Source organism: Leptonotus elevatus, chromosome 3 (genome assembly GCF_054856555.1).
Source record: "Leptonotus elevatus isolate MCC_2025b chromosome 3, RoL_Lele_1.0, whole genome shotgun sequence".
In the NCBI taxonomy this organism is placed as follows: Eukaryota; Metazoa; Chordata; class Actinopteri; order Syngnathiformes; family Syngnathidae; genus Leptonotus; species Leptonotus elevatus.
Window position 1 is genome coordinate 12,196,140 of NC_141241.1, and position 19,711 is coordinate 12,215,850.

At 39.6% G+C, this 19,711-nt stretch overlaps 1 protein-coding gene across 12 annotated transcripts in view; it reads right to left on the reverse strand.

Annotated features, from left to right (window-relative positions):
• The window catches only part of kif26ba (kinesin family member 26Ba), a 74,130-nt gene that overhangs the window by 23,458 nt on the left and 30,961 nt on the right, over positions 1–19,711 (reverse strand). For 11 of the 12 annotated variants that reach the window (XM_086071112.1, XM_086071108.1, XM_086071107.1 and 8 more), the window contains 2 exons: positions 14,009–14,190; positions 7,374–7,584 (listed from right to left, as the gene is read on the reverse strand). In XM_086071112.1, coding sequence (XP_085927238.1) covers positions 7,374–7,584; positions 14,009–14,190 — 393 coding nt within the window. Of the gene's footprint in view, positions 1–7,373; positions 7,585–7,755; positions 7,821–14,008; positions 14,191–19,711 lie in introns of those variants that run through there. The other variant, XM_086071113.1, reaches the window with a different exon arrangement.

The window sequence follows — 19,711 nt, forward strand, 5'->3', positions numbered from 1 at the left end:
TCGCGCTTGACTGAGCAACCCCATCTTAAATGACAACTAGGTTATGAAGTGTAACAGCATAAAAGCCTCTCTGGTTCCTGGTAACTAATGTAAAAATATATTATGTATCCCGTGTTGTAGAAAGGGAGATATAAAATCCAAAGAGGTCTTAGCACACAGCGTGTTGCTGTTTATGTGCACATTCATCTCTCGCTCTCTCACTCACATCTAATAACATATTAACAGGCTTTCCTTTGGTTGCATCATTAAATGACCATGGGCCATTTAAGAGAGCTGGTTCAACCAACTGCGTGTGCACGTGCGCGCGCACGTGTGCGTTTTGAGTCTCCCTCGCATGAAAATAATTATCAATTTTAAAATGATGCTTCACACCTGTGAAAGGATAAATATGCAACCTTGGTGACCCAGGTGAGCTGAGCAGTGGCTCAGTGCCAGGTCAACACTTTGCATGTCACACACACACACACACACACACACACACACACACACACACACACACCAACACACACACACACACAGTCCAGCACACACTTGGATTCCACATGCCCTCTCGTGACCCCAATAAAGGAGCCCATCACATCAGTGAGAGCCTGGGGGAAGGATTTTACTGTTGCACGCTTTACAAGGCGTAACTCATAAAATCTTCCCTCCTCTTGAGAGCCTTTTTCCTTCTCTTGTCTGAGAGTGAGTGAGTAAATAAGTGGCGTGTACAGTCCACCATGCCACAGTTGTGTCAGTTCATTCATATAGTGGGATAAATGGTCCTTCACAAGAGAGGGGCAAACATGAATGTGGATTATAAAGGTCCACTCGCCAGCCGCAAAATTAGGTACACCCGCATAATCTATTGAAATCCAATACAAACGCTGTATTGAAAATTCTGCCTTTACTCAGATAATGAGAAATGGATGCACAGCCAGTATTCCACCAGGCATTTGTGTTTAATGAAAAGAGACATATTGTGCAATTTTCCACTAACTGAAACAGTTCCCAGGTGTCTTTACACACTTTTGTCAAAAAAAAAATTACAATCCACTTATCACCCACTTTAAACATCTAATTTTAGGAAGGGTGGGGGCAGTCCTGTAACATGCAAATGAGCTACTGTTCACCCTGCCCCTCTGCTGTGGGGTGTACAACTTTGCATATCATAACGACTACTGTGCATGGAAGAGGCATAGCATACAAAATATGCTCTGACTTGTTAGTTTTGAACGTTGTCATGTTGGATTTCTTTTTGCATGTTAGCAGGTAAGTAAAGTTCATACAGATGTTTCTGACTGTGCTGGCTATGCTTGTCACTGATCCATTCCTAATCATCTCTGCAACCAACAACACGCCAGCTCTGCTTATAATTCAGTGAAATTTTTTGTAAATAAGGAAAATGACAGATTTTTGCTGAGGTAGCTGCAGAGTCATGTGTGTAGAAACTTTCATTTTGGACATCACAGTATATATATACAGATGCATATACGGCTCACAAAAATGGTTCATTGACATGCCAGACACCCAAATAGGAGAGACCTTTAAGTTTTTGGAGATGCCAGATCTGCTGTGCATCGAGCAACTTCTGCCGCTTGAACTTTTGTCAAAACGGTAAAAAAAAGCTTCATAGAAACCCAAATCCAGCAAGCGCATGTAAACCAGCAGATTGATTCCTTCTTCGGAGTATTTGCACAGACATAACATCTATAAACACAGCAAATAAAACTGTGTGTTGTGGGGACAGACGATTACGAATCCATCACATCCCCTGGTATCCCATAACAATCAACCTAATTGGTGACAAGAGCGCCAAATGGACCTGAGACCATGTTTAAACCTGAGTTAGGCTAAGTTGCGTTAGCGTGTGTGTTTTGAAACCGACACTATTCTCAAAGGATCCTTGGCCTACTTGCACACTGGTAGGGATCAATATGTGAAGCCAAGCACCACAGCCAATTTCATGCACACACACTTTGTTGATGAGAGCACAAAGCTAATGGACTCTTTGTTGTGGTTACTGAAAAAAAAAGAAAAAGGAAAAAAGAAGCGAGCTGGTGAGATAATACTCATATCCCCTCACACATCCCTTCCTTCATTCCTCCGTCCTTCCCATGTGTCATCTCTCACAGCACTCTCAACTAATGGCTCTCCCAGTTATCCATTTGATAGCCATGTCCATGCACACGCTGAATAGGCGGAATAACTAAATTCAAGTTGCTGCCTGTGCATGATTGGATATAACGTTTGACACATACAACATGGTTAGAATCATGGCGACGTTTACTTTTTTCGAGGGATGTCAAAATTGCGTACATTTTTTGTTAAAGTTCCTTTAAGTGCACTTTTTTTTTTTTTTTTACGCATGATTAATGGCCGCCCTTTACTTGGAAAGTACTGTACTGGGAGAATTCCAGTCGCAACGCAGCAGACGCATCCACATCAAAATTTAGCAGTAATAAATTTAATAATAAGGCATATATTTGTGGAGACTGGGGTCAAATTGTATTTTACAGTTTTAAAAAATGTGCAGAATTTCACAAGTTACTTCATGTTAAAGATTAGCTAGCTCAGCCTCTTCATATGGAAAGAAAAATGCACTGAGCTGTCACCAGCATCTTACAAATGCAATTATGCCATCTAGTGGCAGAAAAATTACCAACACAAATCAATATCACACTATGTTAACAAGAGTATGAAAACTTACTTGTACTTGTACATTTTATTGTACATTTAGAACAGATATAAAACTTGCAATTAATCGTGAGTTAACTATTGAAGTCGTGATTAATTACGATAACAAATTTTAATCGCCAGACACTCCTACTTTTTTTCATAACAATAACTTTTGTCAAGTGAATATAAAATTAAAAAAATATATGTCACATTTCTACTTATGCTACTTTTTTACAAAATATAAAGGAAATATTTGTCTATAAATATTACTAAATTCTGATCAGTGCAGGTTCATGATATACCAATCTCGATTGGAACAGCCTTGGATACATTCAAGTTACATGCTAGATACACTCTACAATCTAGAAACCACAGTACACTCACTTGAAGTGATGCCTTAACATCAACATGTTCAAAATTTCTCTGCGAAAAGAAAAACGGTTTGAGAGTATAAAGAGTTTCACCACCAAATAACACAAGTATCAGGATGTCGGTAAAAAAAAAAAAAAAAAAAAAAAAAAAAAAAAAAAAAAAAAGGATGTCGGTGTGGGTGTGCGTGCGTGGGTGTCAATAATATGCTCCACTTCTGCCAGCACTGAGTACATTAATATTTCATCTACAAGGTGGAATACAGCAGTCTCATAACAGAACCACTCATTCATTTAAAAGCATGAGAGCACACACAGAGAACATGCACACACACACGCACACACACGCACAATTTGCTGCCTGAGAGGGATCACCACTGCTATTAAAAATTGATTAGCTGTCATAGTATCATTTTCCCCCCAAGGTCAAGTCTCAAGCCGTGTGTGCATGCAAAATGTGAAGTGCATAGATGAGATGGATCAAAAAAATAATAATCTGCCTCTGTCCTTCAGTCATTGAAAACATTGAGAAATGGAGATTAGCATGGATGAAAGGATGACCAGGAGAGAGCTCCAGGATAAAAATAACGCAGTTTAACCCTTCAGCTTTTTTCCCCCCTCTCCCCTAATTCCCCTTCTAGTATCATTGACTTTTAGATTTGTATTTCCCCTGGACCAGCTTAATCTTGTTCTTTAATCATACCAAATAACCGGCTGATATGAATATTAAAACTCATTAAGATGCTGTAACATTCTGTCCAAGGCGTCATTAACTCGTTCACTGCCATTGACGGCTATAGACGTCAAAAATTCATTTGAACTATTTCTATTAGTTTAACTCTTCTTTTTTTCTTCTTTTTTTTTTGTTAACAAGAGTATGAAAACCTAGAAGAAATGTATTGTACATGTAGAACAGATATACAATTTGTGATTAATCATGAGTTAAAAGTCATGCAATTAATTACAATTACAAATTTACAAAAACGTCTGACGCCCCTAATCTTTAATAATTTAATCGCCCGACGCTCCTAATTTTTAATAATCTTTTATTTAAAAAGAAAAAAAATTTAAAATGATTTTTATTTTTTTTAATGTCTAGGTTTTCATGCTCTTGTTAACAAAAGTGGAAAAAATTTACGTTTATAACGGTCAATGGCAGTAAATGAGTTAAGAACATGTCAGGCTTTGACTTACTGTATGTCTTTGTGACAACTGACAGTGGCACTGACATTCAGACCTAAAATGCCTTTATAAAGGTAATAATGCTCATATTCTGCAAATATTTTGACCCTCTCATGTGGCTAAATCTAACATATTAGAAAAAAAGCTTTCAGTTTGACACAGTTGCACCACTGCATCCATCAATCCAGCCATTTTCTTTACAGAATTGCTTATGAAGAGCAGGATGGTTGGATGGAAAAGCTAAATCCATCCATTTTTATCCATCTCAGGAGGCGGCCATTTTGCCACTTGCTGTCAACCTGAAAATGACATTTGACCAATCATGGCTCATCTGTTTTCTGAAGCTGAGCCATGATTGGTTGTAACATGTTACCTAAGCCTTAAGCAACTGTGATGTCATTTTCAGTCGACAGCAAGTGGTAAAATGGCCGCCCCCCTGAGATGGAAAAAACAGGTGGATTTTGCTGTTTTACTCAAAAATGTCATATTTAGACTAGTGGGTGAACATACAAGATAAAACCGTTTTGGGTTTACTTCCCCTTTAAGAAAATACAGCCATAGTTGCGTATTTAATTTATTTCCCAAATCATCATATTTTCACAAATCACTTTACTAAATGTTCATTTTGTATAACTTAATTTCCTTGACTGATACGCGTGCTCCTCAATGAGAGGCTCGCAGCTGTTCGATTTAATTACGGTGACGTTGAGGAGGCACCTGCGACCTATAAGGACATTGCGGAGCGTAACAATACCACAAGGGAAGGCGAGATACACACGCCAGTCAGGAACATCCTCCCAGGGATTGGGATTAATTTGACATCTCTGGACGGAAGCAGGCTTCAGCTCCTTGTAAAACACATGCGTGTGCGCGCACACACACATGACCAGCGCAGGCTGATTTCCCCCGGCTTGAACTGTGACGTCTCAATCTGTTGTCTGCCATATTAACATCAGGCCTGTAAATGTATCTCGCAGCTTTCCGTTGGGGGATTTGCTGCTCATTGGACATCTTTCATTGTACAATGTAATCTTATAAAATGTGCAAGGTGCGGGTTGAGAGAGAGGGGGGGGGTGCGGGGGGGGGGGTGCATGTGTGCAAATGCCATGGCAGCAGGGGATGTCGACCCCCACTGCTGGTGACATTTTTCTTGGAGAAATGTCACCTCGGTCATTTTCGTCCCCGCGCTTGTGCGTGCGCACGTGTGTATTTGATTAGCTCTCGGCGAGATCTGATTGATTTTGTATAACACGAGCTTGTTATGTTGGAAAATAGCAGGATATTCGCTACAATTTCCATTCCGCATCACAGCAGCGAGGTCTTATCTAGAGCGGCACTGCTTATGCAGGGAATTTGAGAATAACCACAAGCAAGCGGACCTTGACTCTAAATAAGCGGGCTGATTTAGTGGATGTGTTTTGATCAAAGTCAGGGTTGATTGAGCTCAACGGCCTCAAAAACAAATGCACTGAACTGAACTGTCGTGCTCGCGTGTGCGCGGTGTTGCAATTAGTTCCCATGCTGCAATTCCAAATTTGAAATGAAGGTCAACGTCATCGCGACGTCACAGATTTGACAAAAATGCCAGCACATGACCCTTTCGCAACAAGAATGACTTCGAGCCACATCGCACCAGTGAAGTCAATGCAGCTTGCATATTGTGTTTTTAACTCCTTTATAATACTTAAGTATAATTTCATATTTACTTGTGGCTATAAAGCCAAGTGTTGAGAGTCCAGATAGAGCCTCAAAATGTTTGGAATCATAATTTCTCTGTTGCTGCACATCCGTAGTACATGGAATTAGCTTGAGATGGTTGAGTTCAGTGTCATTTAAAGGTCAGATGAGTACCAACCAGTGTTATGAGAGGAATGTGTCTCTGTGGTCACAATTAATGTATACCTTGCTCAAGAGTGAACAATATATATATATTTTTTAAATCCACTTTTTCCAAATTTGACATTTTTTGTCAGGGGATCCATGTTTAAATCTCCGTTAGCACATCCTGTCTTGTTCCCCCATGTACTCTGTTTTCCATCCCAAAAACATGCTTCTTAAGCTAACTGAAAACTCTTAAATTGTCCATCAATGTTGTTTGTCTATATGTGCCCTGTGATTAGCTGGCGACCAGTCCAGGGTGTACCTAGCCTCTCGCACAAAATCAGCAGGGATGGGCTCAAGATTCATTTAATTAGGAAAAGTGGTAGACAAAATAGATGGATGTATGGATGGATTTTTTGTGAAAACTAGAAAGATGCAACAAGCAGAGCCAGTTTGGTTCAATTAGGATGCTACAAAGCAGACTGTGCCAGTGCGCGCGTGCGTGCGTGCGTGCGTGCGTGTCTTCCTGATAACCGAGGAGACATCTGTCACTTCCATATGGAGATCAACTCAAATGGAGACTCAAAAGTGAGCATTAATTGGTTGCACAAAAGAATGGATTTGACATTTAAAATGTCACTTTAAAACCAATTTGTTCTTACAGGACGAAAGGTGACCAAACTAAAATTAACTACAATAACCCACACAGTTACTGTAATCTGCAGGGGGGGCTTTTTGAGATTCCTTTTTTTTTTACTTCTTAAAAAAAAGTGAGATGCTGATTATTGGTCCCGCACCTGTGGAAATTAGAGCGACTACTTCTGTAGAAACTTTAGATGTCGTCTTAAGATTTATTTCTACGCTAACAAAACTCGAATGCAACTAGTTTGGCCTGTTTTGTTGCCATTTCTCCACCCTGATCCCTCTCAATGTCTCTTTGTCACAACATCTTTTTTTGACGTCTGTTTGGTTTTCTCGCACATTCATTTTGTCATGCCAACCCACACTCACACACGTGGATGAACTGTCGGTGAGCACAAAACTGTGGAAAAGGGGGGAGGGCCACTAAAAACTCATTACATGGACAATCGATATTGCACACACTTCAGCAGCATGACGGCCCCCCAACCACATCCACGGCACGTACACGCGTACATTTCATCAAGCGCTGGCTGGGGTGACAGATGACTTTTGTGTTGCCGTGGTAACCATTAGGCATATTTTTAGTATGATACGGCAGAGGTGACTTCGGACAAAAGCGTCCAGGTCAGAATTGTGAAACATTTAGATGGTGACATGCACTCATTGAAACTTAATTCTTAAAATATAAATGATTTGTCTTACCTTTCCTAGACCAGGTGTGTCTTTGACCTTATTGGCCGCACGAAGAAGGCAGGGTGGGGCCGGGGGCGGGGCCGCCAGAAGGGCGGAGCTGAAATTGGTGGGGAACAATTGGCTGTCGCACGTCGGCGACGGCGATGTCACGGGCAGCGGCGCTGTCGCGGCAGACTTCAACTTCTTCTTCTTGGATGTTAAATTCAGCTTTTGTGCGGCTCTGGCAGGGAAACAACAGACGAAAGGCAACAGATGTTCACGTTTTTGATTAATGCAACCCATAATTGATGTTTTAAGCTTGCTAACAAGGATCTAGCATGGCATCCTTAAAAGTTTGACAGAAATGCTAATTGCAGACTGGAGCTACGCACACACGCACACACGCACACACCGTTGTTTACATAAGTCGCAACATCTGGATGGGGAGTGGCTCATTTGCTTTCTTGTTGCTCTATTCCCTGTGGCGTTCTGCTCAAAGGGAGCCACCAAAAATGATATTTATATTTCTGCTGCATCTATTCCCAACTCAGGCGCTCTCCTTTGTTCTCTCTCTTTAACTTCCACTTCTAAATCTCTCCTTCTTCCCCTCCATCTGCAACTCTTGTTCACACAACACGGCATAGTTTTTTTGCTTCTTGAATATTTCTCCACAACAGAGCACAATTCTATATTTTATCCGAGTACTTGATTATTCAATAGAATTTTCAGTAAGATATCCGGATAGCAAAATATTGGCTGAAAATGTACTTGACTAAATTCAATTAAAGGAAGATTGAGACTGATAATGGAAAAATGAAAAAGTAATTTAAGAATTAGTGGGAATTAATTCACAAAGAGGCTGATTATTAACGTTATAATAGAGTAATTGAGCTCTGAAGCGGTCGTAACGTTGCGGTTTGTCATTCTTCAGATGTATTAACGTGAGGCTAGAGCGAGAGAGCGAACCTCCTGACTCGGTCAAAGAGCTATATCGCACATCATTGGCTTTCAATTAAGTGCGGCGGGTTACTGAGAGGAGCGCGAGGTAGAGGAGGTGGGCAGGTGGCTGTCGTGTGGAAATAATGGAGGAACGCGAGAGGAGCAATGAAATGAGCAGTGTGGATTGGAAATTGAATGCGGCCAATTGAAGCATTATTTTCTTCAAAAATATTTGGAAAGTGCATCATTTCAGACGCAACATTTGGTGTGTACAATATGAAACCAACTTTAAGAAATAAACGCAGCCGCTCCTCTTTTGACTGGATCACGTAAATTGATTTCAAAATTCTCGTTTGCTTTCAATGCCTTCATGGTTTGGCACCTCAGTACTCGGCTGATCTGCTGATGCCATACTCGCCGGCTTTCTCTCTGAGGTTGGCAGATCTTGCTTTTCTGGTTCCTATATCAAAAATCAAGTTGAGAGGCGATCGGACCTTTTTTTGAAAATCAAATAGAATCGGGCTTGAGTGAATTGTTACATTCCTGCTGTTTTAATGTTTAGTTTTCTGTGTCTTTTTTATGGTTTTATTATTGTATAGTTTTTTATTTTATTGTTGTTGCCTATTTTGTGCCTTTTTCTTCAATTTGTGTGCACACAGCACTTTGGTTGACTGTGTTGTTTTGAAAGTGCACTCTAAAAGGAAAATTGTTTAACCAATTTAGGATTACAAATTAAATTGTTGATTAACTTAAAAAAATGCTTTAATTGGTAAAGTGAATATATTAAGTTTATTTAACTAATAGTTCATTGAACTTAATACTTTGGATTGGAGTCACTTTGGACTAACCTAATTCAGGCAAATATATTAAGTTCAATGTACTTCTAATTTATTAAACCTAATATATTCACTTTGGACTAACTTAATTCAATTGTGTGTCACCAATTGAAGCGATTTTTATTTATTTTTAAGTTGGCCAACAATTAAATTTGTAATCTTAAATTGGTTCGACAATTCTCTTTTTAGAGTGTGCTTTATAAATAAAGTTGGATTGGTGCAATGTTGAATGTTGCAGTTATTTTTGCTACAGTAAGATGATGGACATGCAGTCACAAGAATCCCTCTCACATCGAGGCATCACTTTACTGTAATCCGCTTGTCAAAACCATCACTTTGATAAATAGTCATAACACATAATACGAGTGTGCGTGTGTGTGTGTGTACCGTCTGTAGCTACACACACACACCTACACGTCTAATTGGCAGCGTTTAATGACAAGTGGCCTGGGATTTGGCTGTGGATCTATTCCAATCGAACTCTAAAATGAAGGGCACTTGTTTTCCATCCATCGACTGCCTCCCCCCATCCATCAGCACCTCCTCTGTCAGCCAGCCTCCATCCTTCTCATCTACAACCCTCCGCATCCTCCATTCCCTTTGTTCATTCCTCCACCCGTCTCCATCCTTCACTTCTCCGCCGTCCCCTTCTCGCTTCAATCCCTCTCACGTCGCAATCAGCCACCAGATCTGCCCCTGCATTTTAATCCCCTCTCCCCAATTATTCTTTATCCTCTTGCACCGCTCTCGTCTCTCCTCCCCTCAGTGACTCTTGCACTTTCAGCGCAACCAGTCTTCAGAAATGTTGAACGGAATGCTCAAGTTGAAATTGCATTCTGAAAAAATGCAAAAAGGATGATTAAAATTGAGGACTATAGTGTGGGTTGATAGCAGATCATTGCATTACCCCAATACCGCGTGTTAAATGCCCAGATGGATGAGAATCTCGCCAAAATGGTTGGTACCATTTATCCATTTGGATTGAGAAATATATGAAGTAGGCCTGAAATGATCAATCACATAACTTGTTTAATTCAATTACAGAAAAGAGTCCAATCAAAATGTTAGCCTTCAAAGCTTTGCAATGATTGAAGACAGAGAATGTACAAAGTTTGCAATCATTTCAGACTTGAAAAAGGAATTAGCAACGTACAACGTGTCTAACTGCAAAGCAGAACTACCAAACCACAACAGAATGTCTACCATCGCCAGCACAAGTTATCGACGTTAGCTAATTTAATATAGCCTACCAGTACCACTGCTTTTTGAAGCCACACATGCTCAAAGTCATATTATAGTGTGGAAGGTTATAGGCTATAGGTGAATAATACCTGCACCTCACATGTATAATTTGTTGTTTAAGAATGCTATATCAGGATTGATCTGATTGATCGATGAATTGATGGGATAATCGGTTGAACAATTTGTACTGAAAATATTCACTATCTGCACCCCTAAAATGAAAACTTTGGTTTGGGCTAATGTGACAAATTACTTGACATTACACTCTAAAAACAGTTGGGTCAAAAATAACCCAACTATGGGTAAAAAATGGACCAATCCTCTACTTGGGTCTATTTGACCCAACGTGGAGTCAAGAAATGGGACTTTCAGCGTAAAAAAAATCACAAATTTTGGTCAGATCCTTTACTTGGGTCATTTTATATAAAACAACCCAGAAAGTTGGGTCAAATAAAGTGGATCGGTCCATTTTTGATCCATAATTGGGTTACTTTTGACCCAACTGTTTTTAGAGTGTAGGCATCCCTCGTCATGGTTAAGGTTAGGCACCGAACACGAGATACATTTCTGTCAAAAAAAATTGTTGGAAATGGCAACATGAAATTTGAGGCACAGGCTGAAATAACTTAATGACACACATAGAAAATATAACATCAATAATAATTAGCACATGAAAATTACAGTAAACCATGTCAATCAAAAGTATTCCTATCTGTGAGGCAGATTTTTTTTTTTTAATTGATACGGCCCTTGCAATGGATCTTATTATAATGTGCAGGTGTAACTAATGAAGTATTGAGTATACAAGGGCTTTCATTCAGTTGATCAGAGATTTATGAATTATGTAATTAATAGCCGTTTCTTGATTTTCTGTCTCCAAATTGTGATTCATGGCTAAATTGACGACCAATTTAGGTATTAAAGAGGCATGAACGCCAGTAAGCAGTAAAGAGAAAGCCTCCCCATCACTATTAGCCGTTCTCCTTCCAAAATAACAACACCTTTCCAATTCTCCAAGTCACTTGGGACCAATTCATTTACTCTAGTACCTCCGGCTATGCACGCACACCGACCACACAAATCCCCAAAGAGGTAATCGCCAGAGCATGCAGTAAAAAATTCCTGCACTGATAGAAACTCCCTTCCCCCAGTACACACACACGTCCCTAGAGGGCCACTGCAGCACGAAAGCGGGGGGTGGGGGTTGGGGTCGAGTGCCACAGTGGTATATTACATATACCGAAGCCATTGGCACTAATGAAAGATATTAGTCATACAGGCATTAGCGGCGGCGTGGAGGATGGAGGAGGTCAGTGTGGAGTCAGGAGGATTGAGAGACTGAGTCGGAAGCAAGAAAAGAAAAAGAAATGAATGGAGGCGGGACAATGGCATTGGGCAAGGAAATGGACATAGGGATTTGGCACGTGTGTGTGTGCGTATTGTGTCTAATAGGGGTGTCTGCATGCAGTCCACGTCTAAGGGTAAAGAGCGTGGAAGTCATGGGATTGAGCAACACTGCATGGCTGCACCTGCCATAAACACATACATGAAACCAGCAAAAAGGACTACGAAAACAATTGTGTGTTGTCAATTAGCCTTGCGATACACACACATACACAGGTGTCTGATATGTGCAGCAAATTGTGTGTGTGTGTGTGTGTGTGTGTGCGTGTGTGTGTGTGTGTGTGTGTGTGTGTGTGTGTGTGTGTGTGTGTGTGTGTGTGTGTGTGTGTGTGTGTGTGTGTGTGTGTGTGTGTGTGTGTGTGTGTGTGTGTGTGTGTGTGTGTGTGTGTGTGTGTGTGTGTGTGAAGGTCACATTCAAAACAAAGGAATCACTTTGTCCCGTTTGACATATTTAAGACAAACCGTTACAAGATACACAATCCAATTAAACGACAACAAAGAGGCGCCAAATAAACCACAACACACTTGACACCTGCAGCATTAAACCAACTGTTTATTCTTTCACTCTGGACATTGATGCTTGTAAGTGAGGCCAAAAGCAGCTGTTTGTGCATGGTTGGAATGTCAACCAGATGTGTGTCTGACTGTGTGTGTGTGTGTGTGTGTGTGTGTGTTTGTGTAAAATGGCCTGCTTGCCTGCCAGTTCTAAGGTGACAGAAGGAAAAGGAAAAAAGACAGCATGATTACACGTTTGTGTGAGTTCCGTTTGGATTTACAAGCTGGTTATGACACTTTCAGGGTTAAGAAAGTAACACAGGAGGAGCATGTCAGTAAGAGGGACAAAGAAGGACACAAGAGTGACCTTTAAGATTGCGGCTATCGAATATTTTTATATCACGATCAATTGAAAAATCTAAGAGATAATCAAGTGTTCAGGGTTAAAGAAAATAACATTCCACTTAATAATGAATGTTCTGTTGGTTTTCATTTTTAGATAATCAACTTTTTTCCCCACCTAAATTGAAACTATTTTATTCTCTGAGGTTTTGGGCTATGAGACCAAGTGACATCAGAACCACAGTAGTGATTTTGCCGGCTGAAACAACACATTTGAGTAAGCATGGTTTGTTAAAAAATGATATGTAAGAACTGCAACTGCAAAAGTGAGTCATTTTCACCTATTAAACTGCCTTTAAAAAGAAGTCCGGCGGCTCTTTCCAGCCGATGTGGGGCGCACTCGCTTAGCGACTAGCTCCTAGCTAGTGCTACTAGCCGCTAACACTGGCAACAGGTACCACACATATTTCAATGTCAGCATAATTAATTTGAGTTTGTATTCACCTCGTTAGCTAGCGATTGAACATGATTTCAGTATAACTTTGTCTTTATGTTGGTGACAACCATTTATGATGTTTTAAACTTAAACTGGTGTCCAACTATCCAATTTCCAGTCGGGAAGATGAATCGTCAGCCACTACGCCATCACGCGTTGCCAGGAACAACTTCAAAATAAAAGCCTTCCAAGGCACTGGTGTCCGTGTATGACTGTATTTGGGGAAGATTTAATTTGAAGTTGATCTTCTCACCAAATCACTGGCGTATGTGTTACCATCATGCATACCATTAACAATTGTGTCCTGACTTGTCTTCCTGACGACGTACATGAGGTAGAAAAATATATTCTATAAAAAAAAAAAATAATAAATAAAAAGAGACAAATATATTCTTTTTTTTCTTTTTTTTTAAATGAAGGTACTTGAATTACTGGAGGACTCATTTCACCCCTAGGGACTTGTAATTATAGAAGTGCCATTATTCTATATGATTATTGGTATTGCTTGCTAAATGTGAATTTCAACAGTGCCTTGGCTGCTTTGATGACATCATCACAGCCTTTGTTACCATTTATTATTTAGTGTTCATTTTGGCTTCCCATCGCTCGTCATCAATAATTTATCCTCAACAGTCATGTCTTATTGGCCTTGTGACACCGTTGAGTGTCTTCATATTTGATGACGTGAAGCAAGATACTTCATCTATATGCAAACACAAAATAAGTGAAAATGTAGCGAAATAATTCATTATGAAAAAAAAAGGTTGAATCGCCATTTTGCATGGCATTTCAGAAAATCTAGACTTTCTTTGTTTGAATCCACTTACACTATATATGTATATATACCATGTATATATTCCAGATATCTGCCAAGCACATGCTGCATTAGTGACCAACTTAGTGCATCTTACCTGGCAAAAAAGGAGGCTGCAGACGAGCTGGTGGTCTGTGGCGTGGTGGTGGTCGCTGCAGTGTGTGAGGGTGAGTTTGTGTGTGGTGATGAGTTGGTATGTAAAGGGGAGTGTGTGTTGTAGCGGTTCAGGGCAGCCTCGGTCAAGCCTTCTCTGGATGCCTCCGACACCATTTGGGAGATCTAATTCAGAGACAACAGAGAAATTAAGAACGAGGAAAGTTAATTTCGGTCACAAGGAAGTTTATTGAGTTGTGTACTTGAAAATTGCAGTAAATGGAAACCCCCCCCCACCAAGGTTAAGATACGAAGGCTACATACCAGGAAAACCTTTTGACTACAGGAACCATTTAAAGTTCTAACAGACCGCCAATTTCCAAACTAATCACTTCTGCAAATATTTCATCAAATGTTGGGAGCTTATCCCCCCCATAGCTTTTTTTCCCGTCTGTTAGTCACTACGCTCTTTCCTCTGTAACTTGGAGCAGCTGCCACACAGGCTAAAAAAAAGATTGAAAGAACTTAGTCAGATAGAAACTAAGAATATGCAATGGTGACTTAAGATATGAGTGATGTTTTTTGTTGTTGCTTTGACTTGTGAGCAAAGATTTGGGATGCTGGAACGGATTAATGGCATTCCATTCATATCAATGAGGAATGAGTGATTTGAGTTGAGAACTAATGAAACTCGTAATGCACCACTGTACTCCAAACAGCACTATGAAGATTTTTTATTTTTGCAAACTTTTTTTCAGATGACTTCGACTGACTCCTTTGTATTACAGAATGTGTATGTGTTCCAATTGGAAGAATAGATATGGATTATGGATTATTGATTATTGCGCTACCATTGCACTAATAAAAGGCTATTTTGCCTGAGAGTTTGTACATGGATTATGCATGTGGACAGCTTATTTTGCATGTCCACCTGTGAATCTGTGAGTGTGTGTGTGCGCGCGCATATTTATTGCAAAGAGGTTCACAGGGTCCAAGCATGCAGCTTGCTGTCTTGATAAATCACCTCTAGTAAATGAGATGCCTCTATAGTTTATACCACATTCCTCTGTGCATTGACGCCCATTTCCAGTTGCTCACTGAGCTCTCCAGTGCTGCATTATTAAAGCTGTGGTGACCACTTATTAGAAAACGGATCTGGTAGGATATGTGGAAGACCAGCCAGCAAAGTGTATTTCTATTGTTGAATGAGAAGAAAGGAATTTTTTTAGTAGTGTGCTAAGACTGTTTGGATTTTCATATGTATGCGGTACTCGTACCACTAGTCGTATGACATTTCCTGCCATAAAGGTCAACAACATGACATTTCATAATTTGGGGCTTGATTGTTGAAGAGCAGCTAAATTAAGTTTGCCACTGTAAAAACAAGAAAGAATCACTCGCAATACAGTCACTAACAACATTAAGTCTACCCGGACAACATAACCAGATCAAGTATAACAGTAGTGTGAACAAAATGTTAATTAGACATAACAAGAAACATATGCAGTAAATAATGGTAGACGACCACAGCGTTTCAAAGTGGGCATCCGTCAGTTGTTTATGATATTGTATAAATGTTGTTCAACACTAACTCGCCACAACATATCAACCACTTCCAAACTATAATGAGAACCAGGAAAAAGTAGGATGCAATGCAGTTGTACACCAATGCTAAATAAATCACAACAACATATCAATCAAAACGGAATATCATTATCTTTACAATGGCTCGATACAGCTGAAATTGTGCAGGTGTACCTAAGGTCAAAGGTGAGCCGACATTGGATTTGATGAATGTGACAGCATTCCAAGGAACATTTGAGGTCAAAAAGGGAAAAAAAAGCACACTTATTCTATCAACCCTCCTCTTCCGCTGTTCTGTTCCACTCTTGGTGTTAAAAAAAAAAAAAAAAGGGGGTAAAACTGTGCTCGTTCATCTTCATTATGAGCCAACCTCCATTTCCAAAACATTCACCTTCCTCATCTGTCTCTCTTAGATTTATTATATTCTCCACTTCTTTCCAAAAGCAGGCCACGCTGTCGAACCCCCAAAATCCGGCCTGAAATTTAGGATGAAGAGTAATGCATGTGCATGTGTGTGGTCTTGTCTGCTATTACCGGGGGAGACAGTGGGAGAGATATATAGCAAACTTGTAGCAACATTTGAAACGTTAGTCATTTGGTTGAAACGGGTTTCTGGCCTGACACCATGAGAAACGAAAAATACATCCTGTCACCCACTTTTTCTCAAAATCTGCCATTAAGAGAGAGGTTAGCAATGAGCACAGACAATTTCAATAAAAGTTGTAGATGGATATTTTTTTTTTGTAGAGCACAGGGGGCACCCCGACGTGTCTCATATTTACAGAGAAAGTTGCAGTGCCCACGGAATACAACATCAGGCATCATGACTCAACGAGACATGCTGAGGCGTATGCAAAACACCAAGGAGATGAGGGAGTAAGTACTGAGTTGCCAATCTTAAAACATGTCAACTGAGGTGACAAGATATTTTTAAGAAAGCCAGCAAAAAGAATGATGCGGCAGTCAAAGCTAAGTGCGTGGAGAGGTGAGTGAGATGATTCCGACGGCGGGCGGATAAGCTATTCAAAGAAGGCGAGTTTTTTAAAAAGTGTATGATACAGGCTACTAGTTTAGTCTGTCACTTTAGCAACATCATCTTTGTAGTGCGCATTTGCAGTTAGCAATGATGCTAATAGTGACATGAGCAGAGTCATGGCCGCTCCACCAGCAATGTGACCACTGAAATAGAAGATCTGGCGTTCCAATTGTAACAACAGATTCTATTCTGACCTTTCTGTCTACAAATAGGATTGGAATTTGACTATTATTTGCCATTGTGAGATACTTCCATGTCAAGACAATCTTACTATGGTGAGAAAAACGTATTCCGCATTTAAACTCCATGAACAATATGTCTCTTTTCTAGCCTTGATGAACATGTCTCCCTCAGCATCTCTCCACATGACTTTGTTGTGAGCTCTCCCCATATTCCACTTGACAAAGCGCCTTTCGATCATCACTGTTGGCAGCTCCTCCCACTTTAGCTTCCCGTCTCTCAGGGGTATGAGTCTAAACACGGGGTGATTTATGATCCCGCTCTATTTCTCCTCTACTGCCGAACCGCCATTACTGTCAAAATTTACAGCGGAAACACTGACATTGCACACCTCCCACAAGAGACGCAAACTCTAACAAAGACATGCACCACATTGAATGCACAGTAGTATCAAAACGGAACACTCACCATACACTTTATTAGGTACACTGTCAGAGAGTGAGAAATTAATTGAGCAAGGTGCTCCTTATTATGATTGTAGTTTGCTGTGGTGTATGGTATTATGGTAACTCTTTCGCTGAATCACTGCCAGCCGTTTTAGAAAATTTAAAAATGTTCAATACCCACACAATATTATGTTCAATAATTATATATAGACAGAATAGACTCCCTCCTTTCTGCCTCGTCTCGTTCTTTTATAATCAACAGTAGAAAGATGTAGGTTGCACAAAATGCAGCCATTGCTCCCAAGGACTCTCAAACTGTGTTTATTTCGTATAAAATGGGGCAATGATGTCATCTACTGGTGGTTGTGCATCAATAAAGTTGTTTCCAAGTTTGACATTTAGAGTGGAGTATAATCAGATTCTCCCCCACCTGGCCTCATTGAAAATAATGTAATTGACAAGTATACCTGTCAAAAGCAGTGGATGAGTTTTAATATAAGACACTGTTAAAAATAAATAAATCTTTCCGATTTTCAGTTGTGGACTGAAGGAGAGTTTTAGGCCACACTAAAAACAACAATTTGAAAAGAAGAATAAAGTTACAGAATTACAGCAATAAATAATCTTTACAATTTGAAATTAGAAAATAGTTGTAATTGGCAGACAACAAAATCTGAATTCTGAGAATTAAGTTAGAGTTAAAAGTAAATTTAATATCAGTCATATTATTATGAGACAAAGTTGTAATTTCATAAGAATAAATGTAATTGTTAACACATTATTCAACTAAATTCCCACCGATATTCCCCGATGACTATATGTTATAGGTCTCGCGGGAAAGGCAGCTGTGGACATCTGGAAATTCACTTTAAACATAATTCTTGTAACATTACGTGTATAGTTATATTACGACATCTTTTTTTCATGAAGGAATATGGCTTGTTGCATGAGATTGGATTATTTTATAGTTTTGTGGTATGTGTAATTCTCCTTTGTAGGCCTACTTATTAGTCATCATATATAAATACAAGCCATGGTCGCTTTAATGTCACTTCTCTTTTTTTTATCTCATTCAAATCCTGCACTGAATATCAATTAGAAAAGTATGGAAAGCAGTGGCAAAGATTTAATTAATATAAAGCAGATAACATTTGAGGAAGACAAGATAAATAGACATTGGAAATAAGTGCAGAAAAAATGGGGTGTGCATGAGAGAGAGAGAGAGAGAGAGAGAGAGAGAGAGAGAGAGAGAGAGAGAGAGAGAGAGAGAGAGAGAGAGAGAGAGAGAGAGAGAGAGAGAGAGAGAGAGAGAGAGAGAATAAAATTAGTTGGTTACTGTGGGTGTGTGACAGAGTCCCTAGAGTTCTAATTATCACTGTATGAATTATTACATCTGTAGAACACGTTTGCATGCCCACACACACACATGCGCGTACACACACACACACACACACACACCTCAGGATCTCCCCTGGAGTCCCTCGCATACACCTCTGGACTGCTCATCACTGCAGGCGTTCTATCTTCTCCTCCTCCCTTGTCTATTCTTGTTCCCTCTCTTCCTGTCTCCCCTAAACCATTTTGGCATCTTGAGAGGTCTCTTGGATTACATTTAAGAGTCTCAAGTGGTCTTGGTGACACCATTTTTTTTTGTGTTGAATAGACATGGACCTAAGGTCCAATTTGTCATGGTAGAAGAATCATCATACTGCGATGTGTGTGTTTATAATACAGCTCTCAGTGTGATGCAACACAATTCGTCACCACTGCAGCCTATAACCATAAACATATTGTTAAATGAATGCCTGTCTGATTGTGTCAGTCAAAACTGAGCAATGTGATCTTGTTAAAAGGCAATATATTTGACAAAACTCTTGTCGTGGATCCAATGAAGTGCATTTTAATATACAGTAAAAGAGAAAAGGGCACAGAGGAAGGAGAATGAAAGGGAAAGATGATGTGAAAATGACAAGCGTGAATGCATACTACATTAACTAATTAATCCCAAATGCAAACACATTAGATGTCGCTCTTCTTTGCATGTCTGCTGTACTAATGAAGAGCAGATTATCTCCCCACTATTCCCATTGGCTGAAACCCTGGGAACCAATAATGAATAAAGAGTATATTGATATAATATACAATATTTATCATATCAGTAGTGTTAGTTGTTTGTTTTCACAATAGTCCTGAGTTTTAATTTTGACTTGAGTTCTGCACAATAAATTTACAGTATATTGTATCCTTTTTCTTAAAAAAAAATCTATATAGTAATGCTTTTAGAAAAGAAAATACAGTTTGCTGCTATGCACAATGTGAATTTAAGAAATCAAAAATGTTGATTACAAACGAATTATTAATTTGTTATATTGTAATATTTTTGTTTAATTATACCCTTGCTTCTGGTCCCTGGGATTGACCTGAAAATAAATTAATTAATTGCTCGCAGCCTCCACTCTAA